The sequence below is a fragment of the Panthera tigris genome, chromosome D2 (assembly GCF_018350195.1).
Source record: "Panthera tigris isolate Pti1 chromosome D2, P.tigris_Pti1_mat1.1, whole genome shotgun sequence".
NCBI classification, from domain to species: domain Eukaryota; kingdom Metazoa; phylum Chordata; class Mammalia; order Carnivora; family Felidae; genus Panthera; species Panthera tigris.
In genome coordinates, this window is record NC_056670.1 from 78,660,759 (window position 1) to 78,678,535 (window position 17,777).

Genomic DNA, 17,777 nt, shown 5'->3' on the forward strand with positions numbered 1-17,777 from the left:
TTGTAGTTTTTAATGGTTACATTTTAAATGGTTATTTAAGTACATAATGTCCTCAATTTTGCCTCTTGGCCAACAAACCACATATTTACGGTCTGATCCTTTAAAAACGTCTGCCAACTCCTGTAACTGAGACACACGCACAAAACAAATCCCAGATAGCAAATAAAAGCCATCGCTAATGCTCGCCGAGGGCTTGCCGTGTGCTCTGCGTGCAGCATCCTTCGGACGCTATTTCACGGTCACGTAGCCCCATAAAGGGATGTCCTCCCCACTCTGCAGAGGAGGAAACTGAGTCACAGAGAAGTTAGGGCCTTGCCCAGAGTCGCACAGCCAGTGAGGGTAAAGCCTGATCCCAAGATGCCCTCTCCGTTACCAACTCAGACGCCTGTCCAGTTCTTGGGAGAAAACACATGACCCATGTTCTCAGCACACGACACATGTAAGAAACAAGCCCGTGTCTGGCTGGGGTGAAAAAGGAGGCAGGGGTGCCTGGTGGGGGGGGGGCGGGCGGCTCAGTCAGTTAAGCATCCGACTCGTGATTTTGGCTCAGGTCATGATCTTGAAGTTTGTGGGTGTGAACCTTGCACGGGGCTCTGAGCTGATGGTGCAGAGCCTGCTTGGGATTCTCTCTCTCTCTCCCTTTCTGCCTTCCCCCACTTGTGCGCTCGCTCTCTCTCAAAATAAGCAAATTAGGGGCGCCTGGGTGGCGCAGTCGGTTAAGCGTCCGACTTCAGCCAGGTCACGATCTCGCGGTCCGTGAGTTCGAGCCCCGCGTCGGGCTCTGTGCTGACGGCTCAGAGCCTGGAGCCTGTTTCAGATTCTGTGTCTCCCTCTCTCTCTGCCCCTCCCCCATTCATGCTCTGTCTCTCTCTGTCCCAAAAATAAATTAAAAAAAAAAAAAGTTGGAAAAAAAAATAAGCAAATAAACTTAACAAAAAAAAAAAAAAAAAAGGAGGCAGAGATCAGAAATGAGAGGCAAACAGAAACAAGTAAACTGTCTCAAGGCCTCAGCTCAGAACTGGCACCTTGGCATTCGCCTTATTCTATTCTTGCCGGACCCGGCAAGGCACACAGACCAGCCCAAAGGCAAGGGGCTCTCGCCTGCTGTGAAGGGAACGGAAAAGTCACATGACAATGGGGCAGACACAAGGAGAGCTGACGAACTAGACCAATGATGCAACCAACCGCATGGACCATCTCAGGACAGTATCTAAGATGCGCTTTGGAAACCTGCCCGAGCTGACAGTGCTCCTCAGTCACGTGTCCTCCAAGCCAGAGTCCCCAAGGGGAGAAGTCCGCATCTGACACAAGCCCTTGATGGCACTCGCTCACATAACAAGATGGGGCTGATGTCTGGACCACCCACACCTTGAAGATGAAGCGGGTGACATCTCCATCGGCCACGATGCAGGTGACGTCTGTCCACCTGCCACCCGACCCCTTCATCCTGCCACCTGCCCAGCGAGATCTGGGGAGAGACGGAGAGGAGGCTGGGCACCGGGTTCTGAGAGTGCCCGGCTACGTATGTGAGGCCCCCCGTTCTGCCCAGCACCTCCCCCGGGGGCTCCTGCCTGACCCCAGGCCAGGGTTCCTAACTGCAGGGGTACCTGCCTCCGTGCACCACCTCCACGGCCAGGTCTTCTCTCTCCCTCCTATATTTGCATATCACGGCCCCCCCCACACGGCTCCTCTGCCCCCCTGGGTTACCCCCAAAGCCTCGATTTTGTTTTAACAGGAGGGCGATGTAAAGAAGTCCCACGCACCGAAATCCCCTGCAGCGCACTCAGTGAATCAGAGCCGTGCCGGCTGTCCTGGAGACCAGGGACCCCAGCCCACGCAGACAGCGCTCTGAGGCCGAGGCCAGGGACACAACTCTGAGTGGGCTAGAGCACACGTGCGCGTGTGTGCACGCACGTACACACGTGTAAAGAAATGAGCCTTGAAAAATCTTCCTGCAAATGCCTCCCCAAATTTTAATAACTTCCAGTCCTGGGAATGAACAACTAAAACAATTTGAACCAACCCCCGTGCCAAAGCTAAAAGAAAAGGAAAAAAAAAAAAAGATCTAGACAAAATATTTTTTCTAATGTTTAAAGTACTCAAAAATGAACAAAACAGTAAAGGCCTCGGCGGCCCGCATCCGAGGGCAGCAAGAACCCAGCCCTGGAAGGCGTTGCCCAACCCTGTGATCCTGAAGGGACCGCTGGCGTTTTGATCAGCCTGCTGGGACACAGGGACAAAAGTCGTGCCCAAGGCCCGCCCGAGGTGGGCGTCCGATTACCACCCATTTCACTGCGACCCCCAAGGTCACGGGGTCCACCAGGGGGAAGAAGCAGAGACGCAGCCCCACATCACGCGTCCTCAGCTCACCTTCCTGATACGTGGCCGGATTCTCACACAGAGTCGTGACCCTGAGGCTTCTCTTTCCAGGAAGCAACTTTATTCGTGCCGGCACCGCTCAGTTGGGTTCGTACCCGAAGAACTGAGCCCCGCACGCCATGTAGAGTAGTTTTTTTATACATTTTCTATTTCTTTGCCTCCCATTTATGGTAACACACAAACATGCAGTCTGATCAAGTGATCTCATGTTTACAAGGTCATGAGGGATCTTGTCACGTAGGCACATAGTCAGGCTACCTTCACGGGGTTTTTGTGTGTGTGTGTGTGTTTTTCTTTTCTCTCTTTTTTTTCTCTCCTTAGGGAGGGGACCCTACCACAGACTGATGGCAATGGCAACAGTGTGTGCCTGTCTGCTTTAAAATGGGAGAGAATTCCTACTTGTTAAGTGATTACAGAAGTTTGTTGAATTTCCGTTTGTATTTTAGGAGGCACTGTTGGTCATACCTATGATTTCTTAGACGGTAAGTTTTTGGTTAGAAACACAGCCCCAAACCATGACATTACGCCTAAGGGAATTTGCAGCTCCCTTCATGACAACCGACTCTATTACACGTGGATGGGCTCACAGAGCAGCTGAAAACAGATCCTGCCTCCCTTACAGGCAAAGTTGTGAAACATTGTGTTTACTTAAGCGGCTGCGCTAAGCAGAAAGTCTAGACTCAAAATCTTGGGTTCCAATCCCCGTTTTGCCACTTACAGGCTGCATAACCACAAGCAAATGACACATACTACCAAGTCTCATTCTCCTTATCCATAAAATACAGATAATGGTACAGGGCGCCCGGGTGGCTCAGTCGGCTGAGTGTCCGACTTCGGCTCAGGTCACAATCTCGCGGTCCGTGAGTTCGAGCCCCGCGTCGGGCTCTGTGCTGACAGCTCGGAGCCTGGAGCTGCTCTGGATTCTGGGTCTCCCTCTCTCTCTCTGCCCCTCCCCCTGCTCGTGCTCTGTCTCCCTCTCTCTCTCTCTCAAAAAAATAAATAAAAACATTAAAAATTTAAAAATATATGGATAATGATAATGACGATACCGGTAATATCCACCACATGCAGAGAGACACTGAGAGATACTGCACACGAGGCCCAGTGCCTGGCCTTAAGCTACTGAAAGTTGAAATGTTTAAGAAATGGTTGCTATTAATATTAGGAGAAGTGCAATCCTAGATACCAGAGCTTAGCGTAATAGAGATAGAGTAACAGTGACGGTCACAGTCGATCACGGTAACAGCCAGCGCTAGTGGGCCAGACTTGACCCAGGAGTCTAGAACCGATGTCTTCGGCCATCCTAAGGTAAGTAATTAAAAGACCAGTATTTTTACAATGGAGTAGGACCCCAAGACTAGCATCACGTGGTTTGTAAATACGAGACTCTCTCTCTGACTCCAGAGGCCCCTGGGTCTGGCTGGGAGATAAGAAACGTACACGCAATGTACACGGGCAGCTATGAGGCCCCACCAGAAAGGACATGAGGCTGCCATGCCAGGCGGCACAGGGCGGGGGCGGACAAGGCAACCCACCCTGCAGAGATTCTGCAATGACTTCTGTTGAGTCAGTGGGGAAAATGCGGCTGTGAGTTTCTGCGCCCTGCAGGAGAGAGAGTGGCTCTGAATGTTTCCCTCCTCCCCCATTCGATAATGGTAAAAGAGAGGCCGCAGAGGCCAGAGAGGCCCGCAGACAGCAGGCAGCCCCAGGCAGCCCCAGGCAGCCCCAGGGGAATCTGCAGCTGGCAGCTGTTCCAAGGGACTCTGCCCGCCCTGGGCCGGTGGAGGCTCTCCACAGGGCCTCCCTCACCCTCTCTGACTTCGTCACGGGCCACGGGGACGCTGTGATCATCACTGGCAGCCTTCTCAGAGCTCTTGGTTCTCACGCCTTTTCTGCTGCTATTTTTACCTAAAAAGAAGGAGAGAGAGAAATGCCTTTACTTCCACACATGTCAGAGTCCTCCCAGGATGGTGAGAATTCAACCATCGTCGGCAGAGTAGCGCCCCCGCCCTCTGCCTCCCCTGTCCCCAGTGTTGGCACCCTGGACGCTGAGGGGCTTGTGGTCACAGGAGATGAAGTGGGTCACTGCGAACACCCAGGGAAATTAACACTCCCCATAAAAACAGTGTATACATACAGGCCGTCCCTATTCGAAAACTGCAAAATACCCTACGGTAGGACTTTGACCCTCGCGGGGGGCCCAGGTGGTGACACCACACCTAATTGATAAAACGGAGCTGGGAACTCCGGACTTCTGACCACAGCGCTAGGATTTCCCACCAGGTTGGGTTCCTCCTACCAGTTCTCTCCAAGGCCCTCTGGGGGAATGGGAGTGATGATGCCCCCACCAATTGGAAAGACTCCTTACCAGACTCTAGGAAGCCTATCTGCTCATTCCCCTGGTCCTTCCAGCTTCTGTCATGCTGTACTCCCTCTCTCTGCTCCTGAAATACCAGCCTCCTTTCAGCCTTAAGTTCATGCGCTGGTCCTCCTCCTTGCATTGTTCTCTAATTAACTCCTGCTAATCTTGCACATCTCAGCTTTGGCACCTCCTCTTTTGGCTTTCCCGAACTCCCCAGCTAAATCAATGTCTCCTCGGATGGGCTCTGATAACACCTTTCTTAGGTAGAGTTGCCTCTAAGCGGAGCCTGATGCAGGGGTTCAGTTACACACGATATATCACGGGGGTGGCTAGGGGGGAAGGGGGCGGGGTTCTAAAGGGAAAGGGGAGGGAGAAGAAGGACAGGGCAGAGGAAGGAGCTGAGTAAGGCTGAATTCTCTCTCAGCCAGAGGCGGATTCAGCCTGATCCCACGGGCAGCTCTGGAGCAGGAACGACACACAGAGCATTGTCCCCACCTTGAGACAAGAAGCCACCTCTTCTGCAGTTGGTTAGCTTGGCCACACATCAACCAACTAAAGAGTGACAGATGTACATTTCCCACCTATATTCTGGAGAAGGGATCAGCTATGAGCCATCACAGCCAAGACCCCAGCAGCTGGGATACAGGTGTACCTACAGGAAAAGAGGGCCCGGGCGGGGTCCCAGAGCCCCCACTACCTGTGCTGTGAAGCATCATCACATGCGTGTAACATATGTCAGTCTGTTCATGAGGGCAGGGACTGTGTCTCGTTCTGTTTACTGCCGTATCTCTGGAGTCTGGTACGTAATAAGCTGTGATGAATGAATGAATGAACAAGCTAATGAGTCACTAAATGACAAACAGACGAGAACAAGAGGAAGGGCAGGTCTGCGGAGAAGGACGTTTATTTGGACTTTAAAAAAGCAAGTTGAAAAATACCAAAAACATCTAGTGGACTTTGTGCCAATTAATGAATCATTTCAGACTGTTCTACAGTCACCAACCCCCCCCCCCAAAAAAAGATACTCATCAAGAAAACCTTAAGTCTTCAAAAAATTCAAAGGGCACATTGGGTCCAGCCAAAGCTGATGCTCTCTCCATCGTATTCTGGAGTGATGCCTGCTGGGTGTATCTTTCATTTTCCATGAAAGTGCCCCCTCAGGTCAAGAAAGCCAAAGAGCCAAAATGTTCAGAAGAGAGCTGAGCCAGAGAACCTATGAGCATCTGACATCAGCCTGATGTCACCTCAGCATCTGCCCTCTTCTGTGGGGAGGAATGTCACGGCCAGTGACCTCCAAAGATGGCCCCCTCTGAAGGGCCTGACCAGGGGTCCGTAAAGATCTTGGTTGTTTACAAAAACCGGTGCCATCACTTTTACGAGTGTGGAGTCTTATTGGGCAGAAAGATAGGATATTAAGGACGAAAAAAGTTTTACAAAATATGTGAGGGAAAAGCCAAAGTTCTGGAAAAGAATGTTCCATCCCAACCCTCCCCGAAGTCGGCCACTGGTTGCAAGCCTTCTCTCTCCCAGGACAACCTCTGTGGAGCCTCCGTGCCACCATGGGAGCAAGCATCAAAGAGTGGGGCCCGGTGACGCCCCCAGCCTCACCTCCCATGTGCCGCATCGACGCCCATGACACAAACGTGCCCACGCAGCTCAGGGGAGCCACCGGGGGCCCAGGCGCGGGGCAGATGTCAAAGCCCTGAGAGTTGAACTCCCCAGGGGGGACCGACATGTGGGGAACACAATCCCCGAGGAGGTGGCAAAGGGGCATAGATCACAGAAGCCCTGTCACCTCCTCTGGTTATCCGGTGACAGAGTTCCAGCCTATCGTAGGCCTACGGCTTGGGCCCCAGCCCCGGGCAGCCGGGTTCTGCCGCTGCCCTGCCCCACGGTGACCCACCTCACTCCCTAGGCTCCGTGCCCTCATCGACAACACAAGGAGACACGGCACCTGTCTCAGTGGAACTTAGGGGAGGAGACAAACAACGTACGTCAAGCGTTCAGGGCAGTGCCTGGCCTGCCGCAACCACCAAATAAAAGACAGCGTCTCTCTCTCCGTCACCGACGCCACCCCCCAGCCCCCCAGCCCCACTCGTCACGAAGCGCCACCCCAGCCGCTAAAGGGTAACCGCTCACACGTGGAGCGTGAGTCACAACCTGGGAGGCACTTCCACGTGGATCGCCACACCGGGTGTGGGCGAGGACCCAGAGAGGGCAGGAAGCTGACCGTGAATTACAGACGGGGACACTGAGGCACAGAAGCGGGAGAGAAGAGACCCACCCACGGTCACGGACAGAGCCAGGAGGCGGGAGAGCCAGAGGCGGGCTCCAAGGCGAGGCCCTTCCCAGTCCCCTTCCTCGCTTCCAGCAAGAAAGGCGGCACGCGGTCGGCACAGAAGGCAGATGAAAGGACAGCGGAATAATGCGCAGAGAAAATCAACAACTCCATCTGGGCTGCGTGACAAAAGCGAATTCCTTAAAAGTAGCAAAATGAAGTGCGGACGAGGGCCACATGTTCTATTCTGGTCTATGGTGATAAACATCATGCTTCTCGGTTGATAGGAAACTATTTTTTCCCCACTCTATATACAAGAAGCTTCCAGTCGCAAGCCCCCCCCCCCTTCCAGAAACTGAAAAAAAAATTCTTTGCTGCATATTTTGCATTCTCCCCAGGAAATTCCAGCCCAAGGGGGTCTGTGCTCTCTCTGGTGAAGGATTCAGCCCGGGGGCCCTAAGCTCCTCTCCTGCCTCTGGCTGAGGAACCCACGTGAGAGGAAAGGGCCTCGCCCAAACGCACAACGGGTTCTCGGGAGCTCCCCCAAAATGCAGATGCTCAGGACAGACAGTAATTGCGGTTCCACAACCACGCACGTCCGCAGAGAACCCTCACGCGTGGCAGCCGGGAAGACACGGCAGGTGAACGTGTGTGCGGGTGTTCGCGGGCCTAGGGCCATGGCGTGGGGAGGGAATTAGCCTGTGTCTCCTCCAGTTCTGAGAAAGTCAAGCTCCTGGTAGAGACAGGAATCCGAGGACCGAGTAGATCCCGAAAGGCAGGCTGAGTGGTTGAATGAGACACCTGCCTCCGTGAATCAGGGACCTTGAAGGTCTGGGGTGGAGCTGGGAGGCACTTAGCACAGCTCTCTAAGTACTTTTCACCAGGGCTAGACCCAAATCAACCAGCCAACCAATCAGTCAAAAGCTCTCCCCTCCCCGCTCTGCTGGGTATTCCCTGGGAAACTAGCAGGCCACCCTCCCCTCCTCTGGGCCAGCCTCTCGTGCTGGCTTGGTCCCCAGCAGGGCCTCAGGGGCGTGAGGGCCAGCCGCTCCCGACATCTACACAGGGGCAGACACCTTCCTGACCTGCAACCACATAAGAAGCCCTTTGCTTCGAAGGATCCACCAGCGGAAAAGCAACAGATGGGGATGTGCCAGGCGCTGGGCAGGCCACCGCTGGCACTTGCCTGTCTCGGCTGGGTGCCACCTGGAAACAGCCCGAGACGCAGCCTTGGGTGCAGAAGTATATCTGGGAGGTGACTGCATGGAGTTCAAGGGAAGAAAGACACAGAGAAGGAAATACCAATAAACCTAGGCTGCGTTACTGAGCGAGACCCACCGGGACTCAGCCTGGCTGGGGACTCTGGGGGACCGGGTAGGAGGGGCCCCCATACCGAGTCTCCGAGGGCCGGGAGGCTGGAGGTTGACCCGCCACACCTCAGGAAGCATCCTGAGTCCTGAGTCACAGTGAGGAATCCGAGGCTTGGAGAAGCCACACGTGCCCCTGAGTGGCCGAACCAGATTTCGATCCCGGCCCTCTCTGAATTGTGAACTGCCAAACAACCCACACGTGCCTTCGCGTGATCGAGAATTCCAAACAAATCTGTGACACTGGAGTCCTCAGTCAACATTCCGGAGGTGTTCTGTGCCCCTCCGACCATTCCGTGATGCCTCGATGAGGAGCCAACCAGGTGCCAATCAGTTCTGGGCACCAGCCATCCAAAGACACCCTAATTTCATGGGTTTCGTGATCCCAGAGTGGCACTAGGGTGGCAGGGACCTCAAAAAGCCACAGAGGGCAGAGTCATTGCTGGAGATGCCAAGCCTGAGAGCCCAGGCTCCCCGGCCCCGGTGGGGACATCCAGAGGACATCCTCACCTCAACACCCAGCCTCAGAGGCCCTGGCTGTCCTTTCCCAGCACTGAAGGCACCATCTGCCATGAGATCCGGCAGCCTTGGACCCTTGAGGTGCACGGGGAACACAAGGGCTATTTTTTAAGAACCGTGGCATCTCACCCAGCCTCCCCCTAACATGGGAGTGTCTCCCCTTCGTCACCCACGCACAGACCCTGGCTTCTGGAAGCACGGGCACAGGCTGGGGGCTTGCCAGCATGACGAGTTGACTTTGGAAAGCATTCTGGAAAGAGAGGCGGTGTCTTAGAAAGCTGCTTGCTGGGGCACATCAAACGGCCTTCTTTATAAAGCATCCTTTCCCTCAGAATTTTATAGGGAGCTTATCTGGACAAATGCTTCGGATGTCACCCTTCGAGTGAGTGTTTAACACCCTGACGTAAAGAGCTCTTGCTACGCGTTCATGCGTGCTGATGGCCCCGTGATTGCTTTTAAAATACACAGTGACGTGCTGACACGTTCTCCCGATCTCCACGCTCCAGCTCTGCCCAAGAGACGACGTGTCCGGCCGAAGGCCGAACACAGCAAGACGCGCTGAAGGGAGACGAGGCAAACCTCCGAAGCGAGGCCCCTTCCAACAACTGGCTTGCAGCACACAACAGAAGGGGCTTTGTTTACCACCACATATGCTCAAATAACGAGTCTTTGGTTATTTCCGCCCCCCACCCCCCGCCCCCACGACGGGGGCACAACCCAGCGCGGAACACAAACTCGCTGATTCCGGGCACAGACACACAAACGAACGTGGCTCGCGGCCCGCTCTGCAAATTCCACAGGCTCGGGACCGTGGGCCAGGACGGCGGGCGCCTGCACTGAAAACAGCGACGCCTTCTCGCCAGTCCCGGAAGAAAGCAACAAACAGGCCCACAAGCAGAAGCCCGAAAGGAACCCAAGGCCTGGGAGGGGGAAGAAACAACATCTTCTATTTAGTGTCTGGTGTATCAGCCTGTTTGTTTCTCACTACCACTGGGGAGGGAAAAGGTGAGTGACGTCTATGAACGACGGTTGACCTTTCTAATTTTTTGTTAATGTTTCTCTATCATTGAGAGACAGAGAGACACCGGTCGTGAGCAGGGAAGGGGCAGAGGGAGAGGGAGACACAGAATCGGAAGCGGGCTCCAGGCTCTGAGCTGTCAGCACAGAGCCCGACGCGGGGCTCGAACTCACAAACTGCGAGATCATGACCTGAGCCGAAGTCGGACGCTTCACCGACGGAGCCACCCAGGCGCCCCTATGGTTTGCTTTTCTGTCCCGTTTTATCTTCTACAAAAAGTATAGCCACAAACCCTTTGGAGATGACGTGCAAGGTAAGGACGTCCCAAATCCACACACGTGCCTAAAACGTGGTCCCCTATGGCGCCCCTCGTGCTGGGATCGTGGAAACTGGGCACCTAGACCTCCATCTCTGGACCCCAAAGCATTCCAACCGCAGGGACCTAGAAACTATTGAATGTGGCTCATAACAGCCGAATAAGTGGAATTAGAAAGAGGTGGGTAGGTCCCTACGAGAAAGAACACTCTAGCAGTCAGTACCATTCATCCAATGGACGAGGTAGGAAAAGCCCATCGGTGGAAGGGCGTGAGCGGACACCGGGCAGCCCAGCATAGGACTCTTGCGGCGAACAAGAATTCACACGCACGACCACGCGGTTTCCTCCAAGTTCTAGAATTCTGGGATTAACCGATGTTCGCCACGAGGACCTCAGAAACTGCGCCATCGTGAGTCCCACTCGACCTCAAAAAAAGAAGCCCTCGGGTCTGTATCCTGATGGTAAGAGCGGCTGCAGGAACCCGTACCAGTGATAAAATTACAGAAAACAACACACACACACACACACACACACACACACACACACACACGCAAATGTGAAGTATGTAAAACAGTGAATAGTATTGTGCCGATGTCCCTTTACAGCTTTGACCCTGCGTAGAGCGGCGATCCTAACCCACTCGGGACATCTGGCAATGTTTAGAGACATTTCTGGCTGTCACAACTAAGAGGAGGGTGCCGCTGGTTGAGGCCAGGGAGGCTACTGCAGCCTACAACGCCTAGGACAGTCCCCCCATCCTACCCCCACAACATATACGACTGGCACAGAACCTCAATACTGCCAAGGCAGGGAAATCCTGTACTACAGTTCTACAAAATGTTATCATTGGGTTACGCAGGCCCTCCCCATGCTATTTTTACAATTGCCTGTGAGCCTATAATTATTTTAAAATGAAACCTTAAAAAAGATCCCACAACGCTCAGTACATCAGGGCTCTACTTCCCTGGGAATCCCTCAGCCACTCGTGGAAAGAACGCGACGGGCTCAATTAACCAAAGGATTCAGCTGTCCGAGCCACCTCCGGGAGAACGGCAACGTGTGACTTCCGTCGCACATTTCGGTGGTGGCGTGACAGAACAGCCACGGCTCAGGGCCGAATTCACACCAAGATCAAGTCCCCAAAATCCTCGGTTCCTTAAGCAAACCCTCCTCTGGGATTAAGACAAGACTCCCTCTGGAGCCTACCACACAGAACCCCTGCCTTCCACTTCCCTCGAGCCCGACCTTTACGCAAGACAGGGCGGTCTGAAAAAGAGGTGCCATCTGTAAAGACAAAGCACATGATCAACGTTTACATTAGTCACATACACGTTTACCACCTTCCTGCCCTCTAAATCTAGCCCCTCACTCCCCCACCAGGCCTCCGGAGCCTGGTGTGTGCATCGTGCACCATCCACCCCGTGAAGCCACGTCGGGAAGTTCACATTCCACACCCCAGGCTGCGACACAACGTTCCTTCCTCCGCAAATGCCTCCCGACGGCATAATGACCACCCGCTTGTGAGAAAGTCCAATGAAGGGACGAATGCTTCCGTTGCACCACGAGTGGCACAGACACCGAACGGCCACTTACAGTGGGGGAAAACCACTTTCCCAACACAGTGTGACTGCACACAACCACCATGGACTCCCCTGGTGGAGTCATTCTTAAACCCGTCTCCTCCACTTAGAGCCCAGGGGTGGAGGGTTCCACCGGCCAAACACTCAAAAACGGGGGGTTAAAAAAAAAAGAGGACCGGAGTCTTAAGTTGGTGTTAAGGTCCCACTTTGCTTGTCCTTGCTGGGAGGGAGGGGGAGAGGGCTCTTAAAAGCTCACCCAGCTCATGACAAAGAACGGCAGGCTGGGAGAGGCAGCTCTCCCAGGGAGCCTCGAAGTGGGGTGTCTGGAATTTCCAAGGACCTTTTTCCAGTTTGGGGGTCAGCGATCCAGCCCTCAGCACAGCTGTGATGACTTTTTCAAAGCCCCCCCCCCCCAACTTCCGCGCTGTCTACAGGGGCAGGGGATGTGACCCGCGCTCTCTACCCACCGGACCTTATTTAACACTTGGTGTCAAACAGGTCCTTGGTAACCACCCGAGGAATGAACGAACAACTCACAGACAGACTAGCAAAGCCATCCGCTGACACACTGGAAGGTTCTGTTGAACAGCTTTTAAACCAACTGACCGAGCCAAGAGAGGTGGCAGGTTCGGGCTTCCTCTGTGGATGAGGACACCAAGAGTCAGGAAGCTGAGTGCCGAGCCCCAGACCCGGGTATGAAGTGTGGTCCTCAGAGTCCGTCTGGGGCTTCTCTTACATTCCCCTGCCCTCCCCGCAGTGAGTCCCAGAACCCAACATACGTGTCTCCCGCCCACCGTGCCCAGCCCTGCGCTAATCCCACAGCAGTTACTAAAAACCAAAAGCACCTGCAAATCTGATCCAAACTACCAAAGCCAAAAGGCCTTGGGTCCAAAAGCACAGGAGAAGGGCTTTCAAATCTCCCAAGCCAACCAGTGACGCTAATTTCCTAAAAGGGTCAGTGCCTCGGGTTCCTCACCTGTCACATAAAAAGAATACCCACCCCCCACAGCCACTGAAAGAATTAGATGACACCGCTATACACAAAGCTCCTCACGGAGGCACAGCAGATGGTCTACAAATGTGTGTGTCTCCTCCTACTGCTGTTATCAAACCACTGTGGTTTTATGCATCTTAACTCTCCTAATTCCCCAGCAGATATTGGAATTTCTGGATGGTTCTGTTTCAGGGTTACACAACTCACAGCACCGCCTGCCCATTCGCAGAGTCTGTTCACACGCTGAGGCATGGCAGGGCCCAACCCTCAACCCTGTACATGTGCAGCGGGGCTGCTGAGATGGGCCCACACATTTCAGAGTTCGGTGTCCCCACCCCCTCCCGTTTCCTGTCACCTCCTGCTGACTTTCTGAAGCCTTTAGCCAAGCAAAAGCAATTCCTTCCATGCCAGGAGCTGTGTGAGGGTGCCACCGGCGTGCATCTCCTTTCAAGGAAGGCCATGACGAGGCCAGGGAATTTGGCTACAAGCCTGCTCACTCCCCAATCCTGAAATACTAGGACCACGGCCCTCTGCGGTTGAAGCAAAGAACGTTTGGAACAATTAAGAGAAAGTGCCCCCCCCCCCCCCAAGGAGTGAAACCGCATGGAAGTCATTTGCCAAGACAGGGCTGGCAGAGGCGGATGGATGGAAGGCTGGCCCGCAGGCTGCCAGGCGCCCCTAGGCTTTCCCGCCATCTGCAGCCCAACCTCTCCGCGGGCACAGGAGCCTCCCCAGCAGAGGCTCTGCCGTCCTGCCCCAACTGGGCAGGGGATTCACGGGACCCAGGGAGGGCGCTGAGAGGGGACAGTGGCTGGGTAAAGGCCCACTGCTGAGCTTTCTCCCAGAAGGCCGTTGTGCCAAAGCAAGCCAGCCCTTCACGTCGCCAAATCGTAAATTCACTCCCCAGAACACGCCCTGGAGGAAGACTGCAAAAAGTAGACAGAGAAGGAAGGGTGCCCGGCAGAAAGAGCCTTTGCTCGGCCAGTTTCCAACCGGGGCCACCAGCTCCCCAGGCAGCTTCCCCACTGGGCGCACCTGGACCTGCGAGGGGAGCGCCAGCCGGTTGAGGCGCCCGGGAGCTCGGGGCGGCCGGCGGGAGGCGCAGGGCAGTCCCCCAGCGAGGCGGGGGCAGCGACGGGTGGGTCGCGCCCCAGACACACGGGCCTGGAGGCCGGCTGTCCCCTCGCACCAGAGGGCCACCGCTGGGAGAGGCGCGCGGCCACGGGCGCCCCCTCGGGCCGCCCAGCGCACAAAGTCACTTACCTGGCGGCGGCGCCTCGGGAGCCAGCTTCTCCCTCTTGGGAGCCTTCTTGGGCTTGGTCGCCGTCTTGGGCGGCCTGGACTCGGGCGGGCGCGGCTCCCGCTCCCCGTTCCCGGTCCCCGCGGGCAGCGGCGGCGAGAAGGGCTCGGGCTCGGGCTCCGGGCGCGCGTAGTAGGGCTCCCGGCTCCAGGTCTCCTGCACGTAGTAGTCCGGGGCCTGGAGGGCTGCGCCCTGGGCGCCCACCCGGGCCAGGGCCACCGCCAGGAGCGCGAGGGCCAGCGCCAGCGCGGCGGCCCCCCGGCGGGCCATGCCCGCTCCGCCCCGCGCGCCCTGGGCAGGGTCACGGGCGCCGGGAGCGCCGGGCGGGCGGCGGGCGCGGGCGGCGGCGCGGGGGCAGGGGCGCCGGGACGGCAGCGCGGCGCACGGGGCGCGGGAGGCTGCCGGCCTGCGGCGCGTGTGACCGGCCCGCGGGGCTGGGCCGGGCTGGGCTGGGCTGGGCCGGGCCGGGGGCGGGCAGGGGCGCGCCGAGGCGCGGGGCGGGCGCAGGGGGCCGGCCCCGCCCTTCCGTCTTCCCTCCCTCTCCCCGCCGGCCCCGGAGGCAGGTGTGGGAGCCCCCTTCGTCCCATGACTGTCCCCAAACCTTGTCCCTCCCGCTGCCCCGACGCCGGCCGGGGAGCTGCCCTGCGGCGCGCCCGCCTCCCCTGGGTCTCAGAGGAGTTTCCGTCCAGGAGGAAGCCGGGGCCCGTCCACAGGTTGCAGAAACGTGGCCCGCCGAGGGAAAGGGCTCTCCCAGCCTCCTAAAGCCTAGCCTCCAGCTCTCCTGACCCCTGCCCCGTGCCTGGCTCCACACCAGACAAGGTTCTCCACTGGCCGTTCAAACCTTTTGCTCAACTTGACCATGATCCTATTTCAGGAACCGTGAATAAGGCATTCCTGAGCCCCCCCTCCCCCCGGGGTCCCCAGGGTTCCTAGGAGTAAAGTTTCCGTGGGGGCGGGGCCCGGTGACCCTGGAGGGCCCCAGGTCCAGTCTGACACAGGGACTCTGTTGGACAATAGAGACAGGGAGGGAGAGATGGGGGGGGGGGGGGGGGGAGAGTGTGTGTTAGTTATCCTGGGGCCTGCCATCCTGAAGGTTCCAGCGGACATTGGTTCCTCCAAAGAGCAGGCTCCCGCCGGGAGCGTCTTCTAAGGGGGCAGGCAGGGAGCTCACTAACTTAGGAGAAAGTACCTTCTGTCCTTGGACAACGTCGCGTGGATCCTTCCGGCTGGGATGTTGAGTGCAAAGAAGTCTGCCCTGGTTTCCCACTGCTGCTGTAACAAAGTAACAGTACCACCAATTTAGTGGTTTAAAACAACCCGCATCTATTATCTTTAACAGCGCTTCAGGTTACAAGTGTGAGCCCTGTCACCAGGCTAAAATCAGCAGGCGGCACTGCCCCGTGGAACGTCTGGGCGACACCCTGCTTTCAGGTTCACACCGGGTGCTGGGTGAGCTCGGTTCCTCTGGGTGGTAACACCCAGGTCCCAGGGTACCTGCTGGCTGTCAGCACCGCCAGCCTTCCCCCCCCCCCCCCGACTGCCTGCGTTCCTTCTCACGCTTCCCATGAGGCGTTCTGGGAGCTTCTCTCTGGTCCTTGCATGTGGGCCCTGCACCTCAGAGCCAGCACTGACACGTGGAATCCCTCCCCCGGGGCTTCAGAGCCCTCTGACTTCCCCCTCTGCGCCTCTAACGTGCCTCGAGCTGGAGGAAGTGCTCCTGTGACTAGATGGCCCACCCAGCTAATCCAGAAGAATCTCCCCTCTTAAAGTAGTACTCTCCATCACACCTGTGCGGTCCATTTTACCATGTAACCGGTTCACAGTCCCTGGGACTCAGCTAGAGAGGACTTCGGGGGCCATTCCGCCTACCACAGGGCCGGACCGACCCTCAACCCTAAGCTGGGCTATCACCTTCCCAGCGCCTTTGGACCTGACATTCCAGGATGCCACCGAGCTGAATCTGGCCATCCAGGCAAGGCCTCCCCATTCCCCTGGGGTCTCATTTCTGAGCCCACACAGTGGGCAGGGCTTGGGCCAGGACAGCTGCCACTGGCCTCTACATATGCCACCTCGTTTCCTCTCACTGTTCTCACACAGGCAGGCCACCTAACCAGGTCTTTTAGGGCAGGTCTCACGGGGTCCCAGGTCACAGACCAGAGAGGATGGCCAGAGTGAGAGCAGGAGGCTACAGGATGAGGCCGGACCCCGCCCTGTCTCCAAGGGCCAGGAAGTCTTGGCCCTGACTATCAACAGCCCCCACACCTGCCGAAAATTCTGGAATCCAGAGCCCGCAGAAGTCTTCAGAGTGATGGAGAAGGGACCCCTTCCCCACCCACCACTCTCCAAGTGGGCCTGGTCTGGGTGGATCCTTGCCCCCTGACCCCGCCTTGACCATGCTATATCCCCAGGGCTCACTCACGTGGGGCTCTTTTATCTGAAGCCAAGCCCTCCGGACAACAAAGCAGGGCTTCGTGGCCAAACAGCAGCAAGCCGTACGAAGCACAGGAAAGAGAATCACCTAGAATCCTGGCCAAGAAGGGGCCTAGAGACCATCCAGACAGGGTTGCACCCTGCACCACCTCCATCAGAGCCCCCCGAGCTTGCTAAACATGCAGATGAGCAGGCCCCACCCCAGACTTCCCAGAATCATTTTGGGATTGAGCGCTGGCACGTCTAAGAAGCTCCTGAAATAATTCTGATACAGTTAAAACTTGAGACTGACCTCTTCTCACCCATTTTACAGAGGAGGAACCTGAGGCCCAGACTCCCCAAGGGCACATGGCAGGCTAACTACAGTCAAGACTCACCTTTCCCCAATAATTACACTAAGGCAGGCCGCATCTTGGGCACCCCAAACCCACAAGTTCTAAAAACATTTCGCTTTCCTGGCACCTCTTAGGGAAATAAATTAACACACACCTACAGTGCAGTGTCTTGTACATTCAGAGAATGCCCCCACTCCAACGTGATTCTCAACACATCCCTAGAATCAGGAAACAAATCCCACTAATCACTGTTCTCCCTAGCATGGCTTGTTTGTTTTCCACAGAGAGACACATAATTAAAGCGAGCAGAACAAACAGAGCAAGAATTGATCGCGTCGATGCCAACGCTCCCAGCACATAGCAACCTACTGCGCGGTTCCCAGAGCTGCCTTTGGACACCTCCGATTCCCTCTTTCTGGGACGGCTCGCCTGCAAATTTGCTGGGCACGGCCAGAGTTCACGAAGGATGGAAAGACGGGATGGCCAAGCTTCCTCGTTCTCTTCATCTCCAAGCCTCATCCTCCTTCTCAGCCCAGCCATCTGCCAGGGAGGCTGTTCTCATTCTTCAGCCCCTCCAGATGAAGGCTTTGTCCCAGTTATGCATTACCTTCTGCCACTTCTGACACATCAGGAAGTTCTAGCAGCTTCCGAGGCACAGAGCCTTCAACTCACCTCTTCCTCGGTTCCCTCTGGCAATGGTAACAGCGTTCCCATTGTTCAGAGCCCAGCCAGATTGTTGGAACATTTGCTCAGCAGGGCTCCTTGCTTCTGGCCTCCATGACTTGCTGTCCACCCCGGAGAAGCTACCGAACTTTCTCCCTAAAACGCCCATTTATAATGTTGCTCTCCTATCGAAGTGCACAGAGTGTTTACTAACCCCACCGAATCCCTCCGCATAG

At 56.1% G+C, this 17,777-nt stretch overlaps 1 protein-coding gene across 1 annotated transcript in view; it reads right to left on the reverse strand.

Annotated features, from left to right (window-relative positions):
• The window catches only part of CPXM2 (carboxypeptidase X, M14 family member 2), a 140,213-nt gene extending 125,830 nt beyond the window's left edge, over positions 1 to 14,383 (reverse strand). The window contains exons 1-2 of the mRNA XM_042960604.1: positions 14,077 to 14,383; positions 4,189 to 4,287 (exon numbers count right to left, since the gene is read on the reverse strand). Coding sequence (XP_042816538.1) covers positions 4,189 to 4,287; positions 14,077 to 14,383 — 406 coding nt within the window. The remainder of the gene's footprint in view (positions 1 to 4,188; positions 4,288 to 14,076) is intronic.
• Positions 14,384 to 17,777: the final 3,394 nt, after the last annotated feature.